General features: G+C 40.9%; 1 protein-coding gene across 1 annotated transcript in view; it reads right to left on the bottom strand.

Moving 5' to 3' along the window:
- The window catches only part of USP10 (ubiquitin specific peptidase 10), a 47650-nt gene that overhangs the window by 16418 nt on the left and 11696 nt on the right, over positions 1 to 19536 (bottom strand). Inside the window, exons 2-4 of the mRNA XM_036390337.2 lie at positions 11789 to 11857; positions 8728 to 8773; positions 3202 to 4227 (exon numbers count right to left, since the gene is read on the bottom strand). Of these exons, the coding sequence (XP_036246230.1) occupies positions 3202 to 4227; positions 8728 to 8773; positions 11789 to 11857 (1141 nt within the window). The remainder of the gene's footprint in view (positions 1 to 3201; positions 4228 to 8727; positions 8774 to 11788; positions 11858 to 19536) is intronic.

Here is a 19536-nt window from a genome sequence, read left to right as displayed (position 1 = left end):
TCTGAGTCAAATTAACTCTGAATATTTCATGTTTGCCCACATGGTTTTTAAATCTTATTTCCAATTTTGCTGCTGCACCATGAAATTCTCCTGAATTACCAAGAAGTAATGTCCAAAGACTCCATTGCACCAAGTCCTCCACAGCAGAATTAGTTATTTTCCAGGTTTTCCATGGGAATTGGTATTAACACACACTGGGGAAAAGAAGCTTTGTCTTCTTCAGCTGTACTAAAGACACTCATCAATTCCCTAACCCTCCAGATCCTTTTCTCCAATACATCTCCCATTAGTTCTTCACATTGTACTCTCATTTGGTTTCTGTTCTGGTACCTTCCATACTTGCATTTATTGGATTCCCTTCCTCCTAATTTAAAATCATTCCAGATTTAGTCAGATCTTAAAAGTTTCTGTTCTTTCATTCAGCTGAAATCCTGCCTGCTGTAAACTGATTTTATGGCACTCCATCACCCACAGTGAAAACACTGCAAGAAAACACAATTCAGAAAATTGTTTTAGATTCTCTCACTGCAATTTTTCCTAAGATCACCAAAGAAGAGTTGTAAGACTACTCAGAGAATTGATATTTTTTCCAATCACTTATTTCCTTAGCTTGTTTTCAACACTATATAGGGCTTTATTAATTATCAGGTTATAATTGTAGGGGACCAGCTGTGAAGTGTGGCAAGCAAAGCCCTGAAGAGTCATATTTTTACCCATATGATTTATGACCTTACTATCCCTTAGATATTAATTATTAAAATGTTTGTCCTAGCATCTTAATTAGGCTGTGGTGCATAATTACTACACTGGTCCCTTTGTACACATACGAGTGCAGCACCTGCACAGCAGATACATCTTGGACACTTGCTAAAATTGCCTCTTCTGTATTTGTTTGCCACCAACATTAACATGACATTTGTCTGTTCTATTTATTTTCTAGTCCTGATCATCTCCTTACCTTATGCAGCTTCTGTCTTTGAGACTAAAGGAACCACAGATCTCTGCAGGCTGAATTAAGCAGCATGAAATTATCTTCAGGGTGCCTGTGAATCATTAACCTCCCTTGTAATAACTGCTGAAATTGAAGTACAAACCAACAATTTGTCTCTGGAAAAACAACTTCTTTTCTTGTGTGCTGAGCACCTGTTCTAAATAAAACCTGTGCAGAAGGACCTTGGCACTCCAGCACTGGGTTGGTTTGTTAATTTTGCCTGCTAACTCAAGATACTTCAGGTGTAGAGTTTACCTGTGTCCAGCACCCCATGGAACTCGTGGGCAAAAATTCATTCCCATTGGCACGAGCTGAAGCTGCTGAATGCCCAAAAAACCCAACAGGGAAACAAGGAATACACCTGATAAACACACAGAGCCTCACACAGTGGAGATCACTGAGGCAGGAGATTTAAAATCAAATATCTACAGAAGAGGGCAAATGATGTGTCTGGAAAGCATGAACTGAAGTTCTTGTAACACATTTTTGAGTGTGGGAGGATGAACAAAGCACTCAGGTACCTGTTTTCCAAATAGGACAGAGAACATTCAAGTACATAGAAAGAAAATAAAGAAAACCACCTTTTTCCACAGAGCAAAGCACTGATCACATGGCATTCAGATCTCCAAGTAAACATTTTACACCAAAATCAACAGTATCTGAATTACAGGAATTGCAGCAGTAACTCCTACCTAAATCAGCTACAATGAGCAGATGAATTCCATTTATCTATATTCAGATTATTCCTCTGCCCAAAGAGCAAGCAAATAGTGAAGGTGCAGAAGAAAACTGGGTAAAAGTTACACTTGTGTTTTACTACAGTGAAGACAGAATAAAAAGCTCTGCTCCCACCTGGTGGCAAAAAATAGTACAGAAACAGTGAAAGTCTAAAAGTTAACTTACAGCTGGAACAACTTGGACAAGAGAAAAAACCTTTTCCATTTATGGCAAGCAATCCTAGCTTTATGATGGTCACAAAAGAGTTTGAAGATAAAAATCTTTACCAATTGATAGCTTGAAATTTTAAGACAACATTCTCCATACGGTTCATACAGACTGTAATCACCTGCTTTTATATATATATATATATATATATATATATATAGTTTTAATACAGTGTTTTTGACACCTAAGTGGAAAATACACTGAAATATAAATTATTCTGACAGCTTTTCTCTCAACAGACAACCCTGAGTAATGAAACCATTGCTGAGTAAGGAGGGCAGGAGAGGCAGCATTCAATTCTGGGCACTCTGAACATCATCTCCAGGTCAGCTTCTGTTCAGAGTGGAAACCTGACTTGAAGCTGCCACTTTCAAAACAGCATTGTACCTGTAAATTAGCTTGTAGCATAAACAGCAGGACTCTGCACAAAGCCATCTCACACACTGACCACTTCACAGATTTAAAATAATTACTTTGGTTCCAACAGTGGTGAGTCAGTGACACAAAACGCACCAAGCTGGGAGAACTTCACCATTTCTGGCTGAGTCTGCACAACCAGCCTCCTGCAGTTTCTAGCATTTCCCATCAAGAGCACAAATATGACAGGACCAAGAGTCAAAGCTTTTGTATCACTCATTCCCTGATGTCCCCTCTGGACAGCTCCTTTGGGTTATTCTTGAACTGGGAACAGCTAGCATTGGTTATGGATAAAGCAATACTGATTATAATGGCTAAATTGGAAGGACAGACCACTCAAGAAGCATATTAGTAAATATGGGATTTCCTGAATTGAAATTTCTGAAGCAAGACCTATGTAGCCATTACACTTCAACTGCTGTTTAGTGCCCAGGAATTTCAGCTGCTTTGGTATAAATACAGTAACACTGTTCTTCTAATGGAATACTACAAAATTGTAAACACTGGATAATGTAACACACCATTTTCTGAACAAACCTAACATATTCTCCTTTTTGTAACAGCACACAGCCCATTTGAAAGCACAGATCACTTCCACAGACTGTTTGACAAGTTGTTTGACAAGCAGCAATAGTTTCCCTGTACCTGGGATAATGACACGGCAATGCCTGCTTGGAATGTTTACTCAGGGGGATACAATCTGGTTAATTCAAATGACATCCTCCATGCAGTGTTTGAACAGCCAGCTCATTAGCAGAGGAATGTTCTCTATCAATAGTGCACACTCCTGCTTACAAGCAGAGCTAATACCCTTGCAGTGTAACATCCACTCGTGTGTATAACTATACCTGCAATCTTTATGGCTACGGGATCCTCTGAAACTGGAACAGGTCCCTCTTTGACTTCAACCTGTTTTTCAGGGACCAGAGGAGATGTGGCAGGAGGGGTATACTTAGTCTCAACATAGACCACAGATGTGGAAGCAGAGGGCTTGGAATTGTGAAAAAGACTAGCCCACGACTTTGCAGGCTGATTAACAGGGACTGATCCTGCAAGCGGGACTGTTGCCTCAGTAGTAGGTGAAGCTTCCTCAGGCTTAGCTTGGTCTGAGTCAGTGCTTTCCACAGTGTGCAATTCTACCCCATTGGCAGCTGTGTCCTCACCAGAGGATTCAAGTGTTTGTCCATTAGTAACGCCAAGAGTTTCAGTAGTATCAGTACCAGCATAAGCCTGTACAACAGCTGTCCTTAGGGGGCTCTCTCTGACGGCCTCCGGGGGGAGGCAGAACTGTTCCGAATGAGCGAGGCGGCAAACCTCGGCCTGCCCGCCAGTCCTGCCGGGGGCTGCGGCTCCGGGGCCGGGCTCGGCACACGCAGCTCCGGCCAGGAAATCCACGGAGCTGCCGGGGCTGCTGCAAGTCCTCGGCGTGGCCAGCGAGGGGAGGTCTCCTGCGAGCTCCGCGTCCTCCGCGCTCAGGCTGTTGAGTCCCGCGGCCGAGGCGTGGCCGTTCACCAGCGCCTCCGGGGCAGCCATGCCGTCAGGGACATCTTCCAAGTAACTGTAGTATCCAGGGGGTCTTTTTTTCTTCTTTTTCCGCTCCCTCTGCCCCAGGCCCCCAGCCAAGGCGTCGTTTTCGGCGTTGGAGCCGCTGTCCAGAGCCAGGGTGGGGTCACTGAACTGGCAGTCAATGGAGTTGTAGTTTGTGTCGCCGAGAGCATCGTCTGGGCTTTTCTGAGCGGGTGCACAGCTGAGAATGAATTCTGGAGCCTGAGGATTCAGAGTACTCGAGATGCTGTAGTCGGTGTTATTCAGGACAGATGACTGAGTCTCGATAACTTCATTGACACCAAATTCTATTCTCTGATACTCTTCCCCTGGACAAGAGAAAGCAAATCTCAGTTAGAGAATCCCATTGAATCAAAAAGCTGCAAAAGCAAGAAAAACACTCTCCTATTTTCCTGTAATGAGAAAACAAAGTATGCACCCCAAACAAAAGGAATTCTCATTCTCAACCATGACAACTTTCTAAAGATCATTTTCTTAAAGATAGCAGAGCGTGATTCAGGTTTTCTTAACCAGAGTTATGTAATTTCCAAATCACTACACAATCCTGCACATAATCCCAACTAAATTCTCCTCATAAGAAAAACTATTAAAGTCCAAGGTCTATAGGAGTAATCTGTATTAAATTAATTACTGGATAATTGCCTATGCAATATGGTGTAACACTTAATTCCATGCTTTTTTCAAGCCAGTCTGTTCAACTGACAATTCCAAAATCCAAGCCTTTCCCTTTTTAACTTTTCCATATGTGAGGTTTGCTTTTTGAGGGGCTGGGTTTGGTTTTTCTGGTGGGATTTATCACAACCAAACATAACTGAAAAATATATTTATTAATTGCATGGAACACTGCAATTAAAGCTTTTGAGCCTCCGAGCTCATTTACAACTTCTTTAATTTTATCACAATTAAATGTATTACCATGTGAGAGTAATGATATCCAGGATTTCGTGACACAAAATACAACACATTCCTCAACATAAATCAGCATTCAACTTGTACATAGGAATTGTACTAAAACTTATGAACAGGTTTTTTTGTTTTATTGATTGATTTATTTACCCTGGCACTAAAGAAATATTCTCATGGCAGGCTGCAGTATCAGGAAATATTTTCAGCCACCAAGTTCTGCAATTTCCTGGAATTTATTTATTGCTCTAATGTATGTGTGCTAAGTGGTAACACTGAATACTTCAGCTACAACTATTTCTGTAACTACTGGGTAAAGATATAAAATTAATGAAACAGTTTCCGGAATTTTGAAGGTAAGCTGACATTTTAAAGCTCTGCAGGTCTTTATGATATGCATGTTACTGTTTCAAGGACATCACATTTTAATATTTTGTGTTTCCTCAACGATGGCGGCTCAAACACACATTTCCAATTTTTAAGCCTTACTACAGAACCAAACAACACTAGGTATTAATTCCAAAGGAATTAAGTGGATACAGCATTAAACCTTAAAGATTTTGTACCACTTACATTATACATGACATCAACAAATACATATTTGCAAGTACACATCACAGACTCATTAAAAATGAGGTGGATTTTTTTTTAAACACAACAAAAAGCAACCAACAGTTCCCAGAAAAGAAGTTATTCACACCTAAGTTATTCACCTAAGGAAATAATCCTCTGGGAAAACAATCTTGTAGGGAATATTTTGATATATGACTGTCAATATAAAAGTTTTGCAGTTCTGGATGTTTTCTAGAAAAATCTGCTAACAAATATTTTAGCTTTAAAAAATGTGAAGGGAACAAGAATCTGCATTTTTTAATATCAAATGAAGAGTAACAAACATACAATGTGTGTTGAGGTCTGACTTATCCATGCAATACCAACATATTATGATTTAATGAACAAATTATAAAGATGTTAATTGCCTTTCTGCATTGATCTATTAATCTGACTAAATGAGAAGCAAACAGGTCACCTATCAACTTCAATCTTGCTGCCAGTCAGACTAAAGGAGACTTTTTAAAAATAAAAAAAAGGGTAAAAATTCCACACACATCTGGTTTCTCTTCTCTAAATCATCTTAGGAAGAGAGTGAATTTCAAATTTCTAATTTCTAAATTTCTAATTTTTTTCCCCCTCTCCCTGTGAGAAAACATTTTTAACACCCTGTCTGCCATTCACCAACCACTTCTGCAATCACTGAGGAGCCATCAGCACCCAGCAGAGAGGGCTGAAGTTCCTTTTTGAAAAAAATCAGCAGCCTGGAGCCAGGGAGGGGGGAGCTGTGCCTGGTGTGCACTGGGAGAGCTCAGGCAGCACCTCCTGAGTGAGCCCTAAGGGGGGCAGTGCCTCAGAGCCTGGGCTGGCTGTGCACACACAGCTCCAAACTGCTGCATCTGAGTGCAAATGCAAAGTTTTGGGGGCTTTAAGGGATATAAATCCACAACAAAACCATTCCTCATTAGTTCATCTGTCTGTGGTTCTTTCCACCCTTTGCTACAGCAGCACAAAGCACAGGCAACAACTGGTAACACCCAGAATTCCTCCAACCTTGATACAAATTAATTACTGGGCACATTTCAAATCCCTAGCAGCTCAAATAATTCATGACTACTTCTTTTTCAAAATCCAAGTTCAAGAAAATAGCAATTGCTTCAAAGCAAAGAATGTGGATTCCCTCCATGGGAGAGTCAGGTCTGTCAGAGGCCAAGGTAAAAGCTGTCACCTCTGTACCCCTGCCCTGCTCCTCTGCCCCCAGCAAGCTCCCAGCACTTGTGTGACCCAGAGCTAACCTGGCAAAAAATATCATCTAAGGGAGCATTTTTACCAGTTTTGGTGAATTTATCAGTTTATTGTACACTAAGGAATCACAAGAGCCCACTCAGGGCTAGTGGGGAGCAGAAAACAGAACACATCCCTTATAGAACATGATAGGCTGAAACCTTGCCAAGAGCAGAACTGATGCTGTAGCATTTAATAAACAAATTAGGGAGTTCCAGCTGAGCAATTAATCTTTGTACCTTACAGCAGGATTAGAATAATAAATACCAGTAGCTATGTACAGTTAGTCTGTGGAATGACTGGCAGAAGCTCATTTACTGTAAGATTGTGTCAAGTGCATTTGAGAAAAATAAGAGGTAATTTTTTTTCTTATTTGTTTTGACTTTCCACTTTGCTTCAGGGCATCTTTGTTTCAATCTAGTTCACAGCTCTATTTCTGAATGGACTGAAACAGATCTCTGTGCCATGAACAACATGGCACACATATTGAAACAAGCACCACCAGATGCTCCAAGGCCAGTCTATGTACAACCCCAAAATCTGTGAATGCACAGTACTAATTAGTGTGAACAGAATTCTGCATATTAGAGCTTAAACCATGGTTTGATTGCTCCTAGTAGGTGTTAACAGGTATTCTGATTCTGTAATAGAGTTAAACACTGAAGAGAAGTACAGAAAGAAATGAAGACTATGGGGAATGGTAACATGGTATGTGTGTGTCATCATATATAAATACAAATATTCTGCATAACCAAGCATTCCAGTTTAGTTTGCACAGCTTCCTATGCAGCCATCACAGTGAGAATGTGCATGCACAGTACAGTGCAAGATTGTTAAAGACATTTTTCAAGCAAAACCTAATTTGCTGTCATTACCTAATCTCAGGGCTGGGAGGGGTTCTCTCAAGGTCTAGGAATGATCTGAAAGACATTTGTACAAACCATCTTTCTGTATGGCTTGTGAACATTAAAATCTCAGTCTGAAAGAACAAAACTTAAATCTAGTTAGACAAAGAAATATATGACTGGATGCCATGTCACCAACAGACAATTCACACCATATGGTCTTTTTAAAGAACCTTTCCAACTCCAATTTTGGACTACTCAGGGTCCTAAAACTGGTCTGTACTAAATAAAACTCCTGAATTGTCAGAAGTGCTGCTGATCTGCTCTCAAATGAGCCCTGTGGTCCTTCTTTCTGACTGCCTATCTCGTTTAGCTTTAAAGGAAGGCCAAGGTCTCTAAGCACAATGATCAGGGTGCAGTTTGGTCCTCTTCTGAGCACTTAGGAGAAATGCTCAGTCAGATACTCCCACGATTTTCCAAGGAGACCTGGAGTCATTTTCATATATATCTGTCTAAATCTCAGCTTCCTTGCTCTCTGCTTCAGGGAACAAACCAAAACCTGATTTACTTGCTGCTTAAAATTCTGTGGAAGTTTGGTTAAAACTATTCAGAGTGAGGATCACAGGGCAGCTCCCACCTACCTGTCCACTTCTTGCAACCCTGAGGTAAGGTCAGGTTTTAAGAGGTAAGGCTTGAGGCAGAGGAGACCTGTGAGTGCTCCAGTTTTAAAAGGGGAACCCTGTAATTTATTTTTAAATCAAGTCACACCTTCATCAAGAGATTAAAAAAAAAAAACCAAACCAGGATTCTCCAGGAAACAGCAAAGCCAGGCAGAAACAAGAGTCAAAGGGAGCACAGAGCAGAGCACTGCCTGCAGAGCAGTCTTGCTGTAACTGTTAGAAAATACTCATGCTGCGGCTCTTCAGCCCCCCTCATTTTCACAGCCACACCCTGCAGAGTTTCCACAGGACTGTGGCAGCACAGTGCAGGAGGAATAAGATGCCCATTGTAATCAGCTGAAGTTCAACGCAGGATTTTCAAAACCTCTCAGAGGTATCATTCAGTAAAGTTTAAAAATCCAACCTGTCTAATTATGCCTGTGTAGGTGCTGAGCAAGTTGTAACAATTGTATTTAAAGAGAGGTTACAGTAAATTTCAAGAAAGTGTCACAACCTTGAAGTTTAAAAAAAAAAAATCTTGATTTCTTACCATCATGAAACTTACCTGTGGATTTAATACCACATGAAACTGTTTCATTGTATGGGGGGAGCTGTACAAAAAAGAAATGAAACTCATTTAAAGGCAAAGCAAATCTATGAACATTTCATATCAGTTTCATATGAAACATCCAAACATCATAATTGAGATTTGATTTTTGGAGAGGACGCCTTGAACTCATGCTTCTATATTTATCAAATCCCACACTGCAGCTTCAGGTGTCCTTGCAGATTACCACAAGTCCTGAGAGATAAAGATTATCTTGGTTACACACCACAGGCTCACCAACCTCTCAAGCAATTCAACTTCCAGCATCTTTCTTCACCGACTCATTTTAGCATGAGGAACATGAATCCTCTTTTTAGATAAAAGCTGGGAAAGGATGAAACAACCCTTTGCACAGCCAACAATCACACCTAAACCTCCTTTTGACTCTAACCTGCTCCAGGGTGGCCCTTGCAATGTTTCAGCTCAGGTGGGCTCTTGAACACATTGATCAGCCCAAGCATGAAGCACCCACAGCACAGAGTGTGGATCACTCCTGTACAAACCCTGCCATCATTTTAGGGACTCAGGCCTGCCAGAACCTTTGCCATGGTGTAACCACAGGGGGGCAATTCCTGAGCCCCCCACCTGCCCCTAAACCTCCTGAGCAGCTGAAAGTGCCTGCAGAACTGGCAGCCATTGCCACACTGCATTCCAGCAGCTCCTGGGCAACGTGGAACTGGTTCTGCAGTGGGAGACACAGCACTGAGGGGACAGAGCAGCTTTACAATGCTGCTCTGAATAGTAACTCCAATGCTGGAACAAATAAAAGATTTCTTTATTGAAGTTTTCAATTCCCTAAGCTACACATACTCACATATCACCTTTTTAATGCACTGCAGACACCAGTGCATCAGAAACAGCAAAAATATTCCTGAAATTCCACTGCAAAAGTATTAAAAAAAAACACATGCTGTAAAAATCCATTTCTGAACCTCAATCCATCTTAACATATCATCTTTTCAAGCCAAAAATGAGGATCAATGGGTCAAGCTCCATATTAATTTTGAACACAGATTCAATATCATTTTACTTAGAGGTAAAAAAATTACTCTAAATGTCTAAATGTCTATAACAAACAGTTTATGACACACCTTGCAATTTTTGTTTTTATCCAAAGCAAAGACCTTCAGAGAATAAGAAGATTTTTAAAAGGTATTCAGCCTCTTGGTCCCAAACATATCAGAATAATCAAGAGCACTTTTGCAAAGCTGACTTGCTCCATACACCAGGGTCGTGTGAACCATCCCAAGTGTCAAAAATGTCACATGTAAAAGGGACATTTTAGACAACAGAATCACTGATTGGAAGAGACCTTCAAGATGGAGTCCAACCCAGCCCCAACCCCTCAACCAAACCCTGGCACCCAGTGCCACATCCAGGCTTTGTTAAACACACCAGGGATGGGGACTCCACCACCTCCCCTGGCAGACAACTCCAGGACTTTATCACTTTTCCATTAAAAAACTTTTTCCTGATTTCCTGATTCCAACCTATATTTCCCTTTAGCTTTAACTACTCCTTTGCCAGAGTCCCCCTTGGGTCTGTGCTTAAGGGACCTCAGAGGGACAGCAGCACATGTGGGGACTGTCCCCAGCACAATGTGTGTCAAACACCACTGCAGCATTATCATCTCTGACTTGTCCTTCTTGAGTTTCACCCTGCCTTTTTCAGACCAATTTTTTACACCAATTAGTGTAAAGCTAATAAGTATCATTTTTATTTCATCATCCAGGTAATTAAAACATTGAAGTGAACCAGATCAAGGACAAACTTAAGGAACATTGTTCAACAGCTCTTTATTTTGACAGCTAACCAGTAAGTGGTACACTGAGAAAATGAAGTCACACTGGTGCTGGTGCTGCAGGTTCATACTTTGAGAACAGCTCAAGATATGACATTTTCATCATCCCCTAAGTAAGTGTTGAAAAAGCTGATGGGGGCACTTCAGGTGACACTACACAATGTCCCACTGCTGTGACTGCAATTACAGTGGGAGAGCAGCAGGATCATCACAGCTAACAGGAATTACCCAAAGATCTCTGCTGTACACAGCTCTCCCCCCAAAAAGAAATGCTGTTTTTCCTTTCTGAATTTCCCTTACTCCCCACCCCACCCCATTCCCTTCATGCCCTTTGATTGTTCAGCAGTTTATTACACTAATTACCCTTGGAAAATTAAGCTACAGGAAAGTAAGGCACATTAACAATGGTTTGTAAACTGTGACAAAAGGATTTCCCCATCTACAGCTTGAGTGTTGGTTTCCTTTATGTTGAGAGGGCAGGATGGAAGCATGACTGAAATGGCTGAATGGAAATGTCTGGAGGAAATGCATGGAAATGGACCCAGAGGAAAATTATTTTTCAAGTCTGGAGATGAGGACAATGGGATAAAACTCCTCCCTATAAAGGAAAATGGTTTCATGATTGTCTACCAAGAGCTACAGAGAATAAGAGGCTGCAATACTATGTGAGGATGTAATGAACTCCAACACAAAGACAACTGTTCCCACTCTGTGGCTCTCTCTGTCACTAATTAGTTCATTATTAATGCATTTCTCAGACCTCACACACAGCTTTCTCTGTGAGCACAGCTCTGAGGGTCAGCAGTGCTCCACCTGGCCAAAAATATTCACAATTCTTGTGTTTCAAAAGGCTCCCAAGACTTAGAAGCCCACCTTACAACCAAGAACTCTGCTGGGAAAGTTCTCAGTATCCACCCCTTAAAAAAAAACCATCAAAACTGAGGTACAGGGCTGGAAAATTCAGCATCAACATCCCACCACTGCTGTCAGCTAGTCCAGCTCTGAAAGATGACAAGCAGAAAGTGGAATCATTAATTTATGTCTAAAAATTGACTTAATGTCCACATACATGGAAAGAAGGCTACTGAATAAAATTTTCAGTTTGTAAATTAGCAAGCCAAGTGAATGACAAATATTTGTATTGTTGTATTTTAAATTCACACAAAGAGATGGAGCTTTCAAATGTTATTTCTAAAACAAGTTTAAAGTAGATCTTACCTCAACAGAGCATCGTGGAGTCACAAAGAACTGATTAAATTCATCAGGGCTGAACTCCCCAAAAATATACTAAAAATAAAAGAGAAGGATCTTTGTTAAAGAGCTATTTCTATTCAATACAATCAATAAATTCACATTAAAATCCATTACTAGAATTCAAAAAGACCCATGTGCTGGGAGTCAGAAACTCTACCTTGCATCCCAGCTCCCTCTTGGTTCCTTCCTACATATTTAGCAAAGAACTTTAGGCTCTGAAAGGGTAAGCAAAGCATTTTCTTCCAATTCCCATTGGAGTGATCACAAACTGCTCCTGATCCTGTGACCAGTTTAAATCCATGTTTTGGATGCAGCTGCATCAGTTCAGACAAGCCCCAGGCAAAGGCTGGTTTGCCTTCTAAACCCACCCCTCACCAAATGAGAAAAAAACCAAGAATTATTTCTCCAGAGTTCTCCTAAATGAGGAGTTCCACATGACTGAGTGTACCTGAGGGCACAAAGAACTGAAACTGCTCAGGTCTAGGAGAACACACAAAAAATCATCAATTCTGTTATTCCTGTGCCTGAAACTCTCCAAAATAAACCTAAAATAAAACATCTTTCCCCAACATTATTCTCCTGCAGCTTTTCAGGTATTTTGCATCTAGATACTCTCTGAAAAAAAGTACCTACCAAGATGGCAAAGAAAATTACACTAAAATGAGCAATTTAATTTACAGAAAACAAAAGATTCCCAATAAAAAGGCCTGACCTGTTGGCATTTTACAGCACCTGGAAGTTTACAGAAACTTCCACTCTAGCAGTAATTGAATAACACCCAAGCATTCAGGACAGAGATATTAGGACAGAAAGCAGTTAAACAAGGCTGAATAAACTGCCAAAACAAAGAGGACTGAAAACCACTCTTGGCACAAGCAGGTCAGTCTGGCCAGCACATCACAGCCCCCACTCCCTCCCATTTATCTCCATGTTCTCCCAGAATTCTGGACAGTTCTCTGCTCTCCTCCACCCTCCCACCAGCAAAGCTTTCCCAGCAGTTTTGAGTCTTGCTCGTGGTAAATCTTTAGCTTGGATTTATTGAGACACAACAAACCAGAGTGGGAGCTGAGGCAGAGGAAAGAATTCCTAAAATCTGGGAAATCATCTGCAGGCTGCTGCCACACACTGCACACACAATAACCCAGTCCCAGGGGGGTTTTCCAGACTTGAGGTGGTTTATTCCAATGGAACTTGCTGTTTACATGACTCACAGCCATCTACATTCATAAATCTCAAAGCTGAACTGAAAGCCAAATTCCACAGCAATTACAAACCATGGTTTTCTTACACAAAAAGTGATTTATACACACACCACTTCCACGTGTGGCTGAGTGTGCCCATTTCAATGGCCTTCAAGTTTTTTAAACAACTACTACAGTAATCTGGTTTAGACTACAAACCACTCAAACAGTCAAAACAAACTGGAACATGTGGGATTCAAAGAGTGAAGAACAGTTAAACATTTAATGCTTCAAAAACTCTTCCCTCAGCCAACTGCTGCCCACCAAGGGAGAATCCAACACCCAAACCCAACAGATCCCTAAATTGTACCCAAGTGGCTTCACAGCTCCTGGCACAGGACTCAGGCTTGGTTTATACTTTCTGTATAACCAAGGCTTTTTTATTCAGCAACACATGAAGTAGAATTCATCATATTCCAAAAACAAACTGAAGAAAATCACTTGCTGACTCATCACTAAAATTATGTTTTAGGAGGTATTTTTGATGCTGTCATGCCACAGAACAAAGCAATCATCTCAAGTGGAGTCTATTAAAAGTGATATAAATCCAACCCCAATTTCTCCATCTAATAATATAATACAGTCATTTCATTACCCAGCATTTTAAGCAAAGTATCACAGGCCTGGGACATCTTTCTGAGCTTCTGTTTTAATGAGGAAACAAGACAAAAAATGGAACAAAGTGATCATTATATCAATATATCACTATATTAATTAACTGTTTTAATGGTGTATTGATATAGAGAAATTTGTGTCTGTGCAACTCTTCCTGTGGAATTTAAAACAGGACTTTAAATATTTACCAACATCTCATCCTAGTGAGACTAAAGCTCAGAAAACCCATCCCATTTGGCCTTGAAATAAACAGAATTTGATCTGATTTGGTTTGATTTACCAATGCACATTTACACCAGCATTAAGTCACCAGTTGAAAGATCCCTGCATGATAACTGAGAGAAATAATGTTTCAAAATAAACTTCATGATATCAGTCCTTACACTTAAGGACTGATGCCATTAAACCTGCCCAGTTTAACCAACCTCCTCTGCCTCCAGTCATCCTCATCTCTCCAGAAATAACTTCTGCAAGCTGGACAGAATTTTCTACCCTTTTCCAGACACAACTGTGCACTCGAGTGAAAGAGAACTGTGATAGCACATCCCTTGGCAAGTATAACAACCCCTACCAAAAAAAGACAGGATTCAGAGGGGAAAAAATGTATTTTAAGCAATTGGAAAGATACTGTAACTCCCTGCCTGCTGTCCATCCATCCCTCCCAAGCAATCAGTGTACCTGGCACTCTACAAGTTACCTATGTAAGAAAATACTTGTTTAGTTCTAACACAGCATCAGCACTGCTGCAGAACTTACCCTGTACCATTAATTCAAATTTTGAAGGTTTTACAGCATCTTAAATGCCCAAGTAATAAGAAATTTTAAGCAAGAACAGACTAAGATCTTATTAAAAGTAGTACAGGATATATCCTTATTATCAGCATGAATTTTGGGGTCCTACCTTGTTTGCACCCTCAAAATTACTCCCCTAACCTCAAAATTCTCTTTGCCTTCTTTCCAAACTGACAAATAAATGTTAATGCTTGGAACATGAAACATTTAATTAAATTACTTACACGAGCTACTCACAGTCAGCATTAATTTCTCCCCCACTCTATAAATAACATTTTAACACATGCCAGAGATACACCAGCACGTGTTAAAAGCTTGGCCATAATAATTTCTGATGCTTTCAACTCCAATTTTAGTATTTTCAAGTGTGTAAGAAACACACAGCCATTACAACTGCATCAGAGTGATGCCTTTAATGCCCAGCTAAGCTGCCCCATGCTGCCCCAGTCTCTGGTCCTGTATGTCCCAGCACCTCAAGGCCCCAGTCAGGGATGACAGACAGACTGCACAAGCTCCAAGAGCAGTGGGAGTCAGACACAGACAGCTCAGGGTCAGCCCTGGAGCAGGTGAGAGATTGTGCTGGGCTGCAGATAAGCTGCTTGTGCTGCTCCATCACTGCTGGGCCAAGGCAGCACCAGCCTCTCACCTGCACCCACAACTGCACAGCCCTGGCTGAGGCTCGGGCACTGCACGTGAGCACAGAGCTCACCTGGCCCAGGCAGCAACACCAATTCCCAACACAAAATCTGGCAACTTACAAACCCAAAATATTCATAAATATTACCTGTGAAATCCTGGGCTTTCATTAAGAGCTCTACACAAATTTTCAGACAAAATATATGTATATGTATTCCTCTAACACTGTTTAACATTCAATTGCCGATTTCAAAAACTGATTTTGATTTATAGCCTCAGACAAAAATGCAGCTGCTTGAAAATCACATTACACAGCAGTCAATGGTGTCAGTGTTCACTCACAGGAGCACATGGATGAAGCTTGGGAGATCCAGTCTCACACCAAGACTGAATGTGGAAGAAAATCTATGGAGAACACTGGGAGAAAGTTCTGAAAATTTCCAACTGTAACGATATCCCCAGACTTGCTTTTAAAGATACCTAATCCCTAAAAGGCTTAATTCAGTCCCATCTGCCCTCCCTCTCCTGCAAACCCTCTCCACAGCTCTCCCAGAGCTGTCTGTCTGTCCTGGCTCCTGGGAAGGAATCCTGGTGGCTTTGGGAGCAGGTGTTTCACTGAACTCTGCAGAGCCACCACTGACCCTGCACTGAGTGTGCTCAAGGTCCCCCAGCCCAGGGAGCCTCATTTCTGTCACAGATTAAAAGCAGATCAGAACAGTATCAAACACACCCCAGTGACCTTCCACTTGCAACTGTGTAAAAAACCAGATGGGAACTGCAAACCTCCTCTGGGGCTGTGTGGGAACAACGGGGCTCTGTGGAATTCCTGCAGAGAGGGGATGAAACACAGCCCAGCTCTGGCCCTGCTGCCTCTCCAATTCCTCAGCAAGGCCACCAAACCTCTCCTCTGCATGGATCAACACCTCTAAACCCCAAACATACTGATGGATCTATTCCATTCTGCAATTCTCAGCAGTAACCCAATCTGACCATTCACCAGAGATGTACAGTGTTAAAAAACACACTAAACTCCCATGATTCAACTCATGAGAGCAAACATACACCAACTTAATAAAATGCCTTGCTTACACTGCACAATCAAGTATTTATGTATTTTCCACCCAGTATCTTCCATACTGAGGTTCCATAATCAATCACTCAAGTTCTGGGAATTTTCAAATGTGAATGTCTTCTTGCAGATGTCACATGTATGAGACCAAGGATGAAAATAAAACTAACAATGCCTGAATAAACCTGAAAATGAGGTCATTTTAGAAAGGATATACCAAAAATCTTTCCCTTCAGATACACTAACAACAACAGGCACATTAATTAAAGAAAAAACTGCAAAATTAAACACACTTTCTGCAATTCTAAAATGGCATCTTTTCTCATGAAGCTGCTGGTGACATGGGTGTTCTAGTACTCCATATTTCATTTATTTGCCTTATCTGCACCTATCAAGATTTTGCAATAATGTTTGGGCATTGAATGCAAAATATTGTCATATTCTTGGGACTATTAAAAATCCCACACAACTAAATTCTTAAAAATAACCAAAGAATCAGTTAAAACTGTAGTTCTGAAATGCTTCCTGTACAACTGAAGAGAGAATATAAGAAGAGGTGCATCTTGACTCTCTTCTCCAAGTTAAAATTTTAAGACTAGAATATTACAAATATACTCTGCAGATGAGAATATTCTTAAAAGTGTAGCACTTTTGAAATGTATTTTTTCTAAGATACAAGTTAGGAACATTGAATGGATGAGACTATTAAAGCTGAACAGTGTTTCCAGCTCACTCCTGAGCCTCTGGCACCAATTTCCACGTTCAGTCTGACATGCTGCAAGGAATTAAATTCCCTGTATTGAATCCCTGCCTCCCAACATTAACTCTCTTCAGAAAAATGCTCATGTTCAACACCTTCCTTAGAGCAAATCCCAAATCCTGCTGATTGTCAGCCACTGGTGTTTCCAGTCACAACAAAACTGGAATCAGTTTCTACCTTCATCTCTCCAGTGTGATTACAGCAATGTAAGGAGATTCTACAGCACTTGGAACAAATAATTTCATCAATAACATCTCCTTTACATCTTCAGCGTATTATCTGCAGCTAGATTTTAACATAAATTACATAAAATGAATTAACCAAATATATCCAAGAAGCTTTGTTTTCTACCACTCAGGAATGAAAGTAAAAGTACTTAAATATTTGTGTAATAACTCTGATCACTGGGCAGCATCTTAACTATGCAGATAAAAGCAGCAGCAACAAAACTAATTCCAAGGGGGGAGGGGAAGACCCCAAAGGGTTAAAATAAATTAAAATTAACCTGACCTGCAAGCTCTGCCCATGCTGACTGGTTTGTGCTGTGGTCCCCCAAACCCCCTGGAAAAGGAATGCTAATGTGGCATGAAATCCTGCCATGAAATCTCCACTGGTGCCCCTGCCCAGCAGCACCAGGGCTGTCCTGGAGGAATGCAGGGAGGGGAGTCCGTGTTCCACAGCTGCCTGTCCTAGAAAAACAGGTAGAAATAGCACTGACAGTGCTGCATCATCACCCTGGCATCACCCGGGCTGCAAGAAAGCCAGGAAAATGAAGTGTCAACTTGGGCTTTCAGAAAGCATTAACGTGGCTTTCATCTGCCACCCAACAGCTTCAGAGCTTCGGTCCAATTAGTTTAAGCTGCAAATAGTCCCACTTCAAGTGCTTTTCCATAAAGTAGTTAAAAATACAGCTTTTACAGCTGGATTATTCCTTGCCACCGCTAAATGTCTCAGCAGAAGGCCAAACAAGTCAAACTAGTTCACATTTGAACTGAAATGATGAAATAGCTGATGGATACCCTAAGCTATATTTATATATATGTATTATATATATAATCTTGGCCACCAAGTTACTCCTACAAAGTGGATTTACTCTTACAGCTCTGGGAGAGGCTGCAGCAGAGCAGGAAAAGGAAGCATTCAGACACAAGTGTGTTTTCTGGCAAGGAAAAAAGGCACATGCATATGAGTGCACTTGGGTTTTATTAGCAGAGAAAACACTCTTGCATTAGTCATCCTGCAGCAAACAAGGCATTGCTTCCTCACCCTTACTTCTCTCCCAATTTCTCAAGGATTTTTTTATGGAAAATGTAGGAAAAAGCAGTTTTCCCACAGGTTGTCCTTTCCTCTGAGCTGAAATTCATCCAGTCTTACTACACAGATGATTACTGAACTGGAGACAAGGTTTTACAAACTAACAAATCTCAAGAAACTGTTTGGGCTTTTTATAGATTTTGAATTTGCACCCAGCATCCCATAACCAGGAGCTATGAAAACCACTGGCCATGTATTTACAGCTGTACCACAACCTAAATAATATTTCAGGCAAAGCATATGTCAATATATCTCTTGACCAAAATATAAAGTTGACTTTTCTAAACACAAACATATGCAAATGAAGTCGCACTTGAAGGTGGAGCAGTTGCATAGTAAAACTTTTAACAGCTGAAAATGCAACAAATCCCAAGCAAACTCTGAGTGAAGCTGCCAGTCCTTTTATCATTAGCCTGCAGCTCCAAACTAGAACATTAACACGTCTCCATAGTGCCTGGAGAAAGATCAGAGCTAGGTAAATGTAGGTCACCTAAGCCCATGAGTCAGTGCAACTCTGCCTGCCCACCATTTAAGCTATCAAAGGCTCAAAAATAAAGTGCAGGACCAAACCTTTCCTTTTATTCCCCCCTAATTCAGGAGTTTTTTGGGTGTTATTATAGAATTCTTACAGCTGAAGAAAGTTACAGATTTTCTATCTGTTTCACATAAATTAATCTGACAGGTTTTATTCCTTCATAAAAAAAAAAAATAATTCTCATCCTCAAGAAGTCCTTTTCTTGTCAGAGGAAAGGCAGCCCTCTGGCTAGCAGGGAAGCACAGTTGTGGCTGTCACATTAGTGGAAGGACAGGTTTCAGGACCAAATGACTCCTTGCAGCCTGATGTAACTAAGGCAGCACAATGTAGATCTCAGCAGTTTATCCTGAATATTGTAACTCAAATACTCACAAAAGCAAAGCAGGTTGTTTTTTTATCAATTATATAACATACTTCAAATCAAAGCAACAAACTGAACAACAACCATAGAAAATCCTGCCAAAAGACAAGCCAATTTCTTACACCCAAACAAGTTCTGTTTATGTATGCTCCTCATTCTAGTTCAAATAATGAGGTGCCTGTTGGCACTCCTCTAGTTCAAACAGCAGCTGCCACAAAGTGCATGCAGCCCAAGGAAGTTTTCTATAAAATGGTCAGTGTAGTGAGCAGGGGAGAGAAAAAGGGAGGGCAAGAATAAAAACCAACCCATGTCACACAGACAGAACTGCATTTCTGAGTGAGCTGTTCCACGAAGACTCCTTATCTTCCCATGCCCAGGACTGCACCAGC

This window comes from Molothrus ater, chromosome 12 (genome assembly GCF_012460135.2).
Source record: "Molothrus ater isolate BHLD 08-10-18 breed brown headed cowbird chromosome 12, BPBGC_Mater_1.1, whole genome shotgun sequence".
Lineage (NCBI taxonomy): Eukaryota > Metazoa > Chordata > Aves > Passeriformes > Icteridae > Molothrus > Molothrus ater.
Note: the sequence above shows the minus strand (reverse complement) of the source record. Positions and strands in the feature narration are given on the sequence as shown.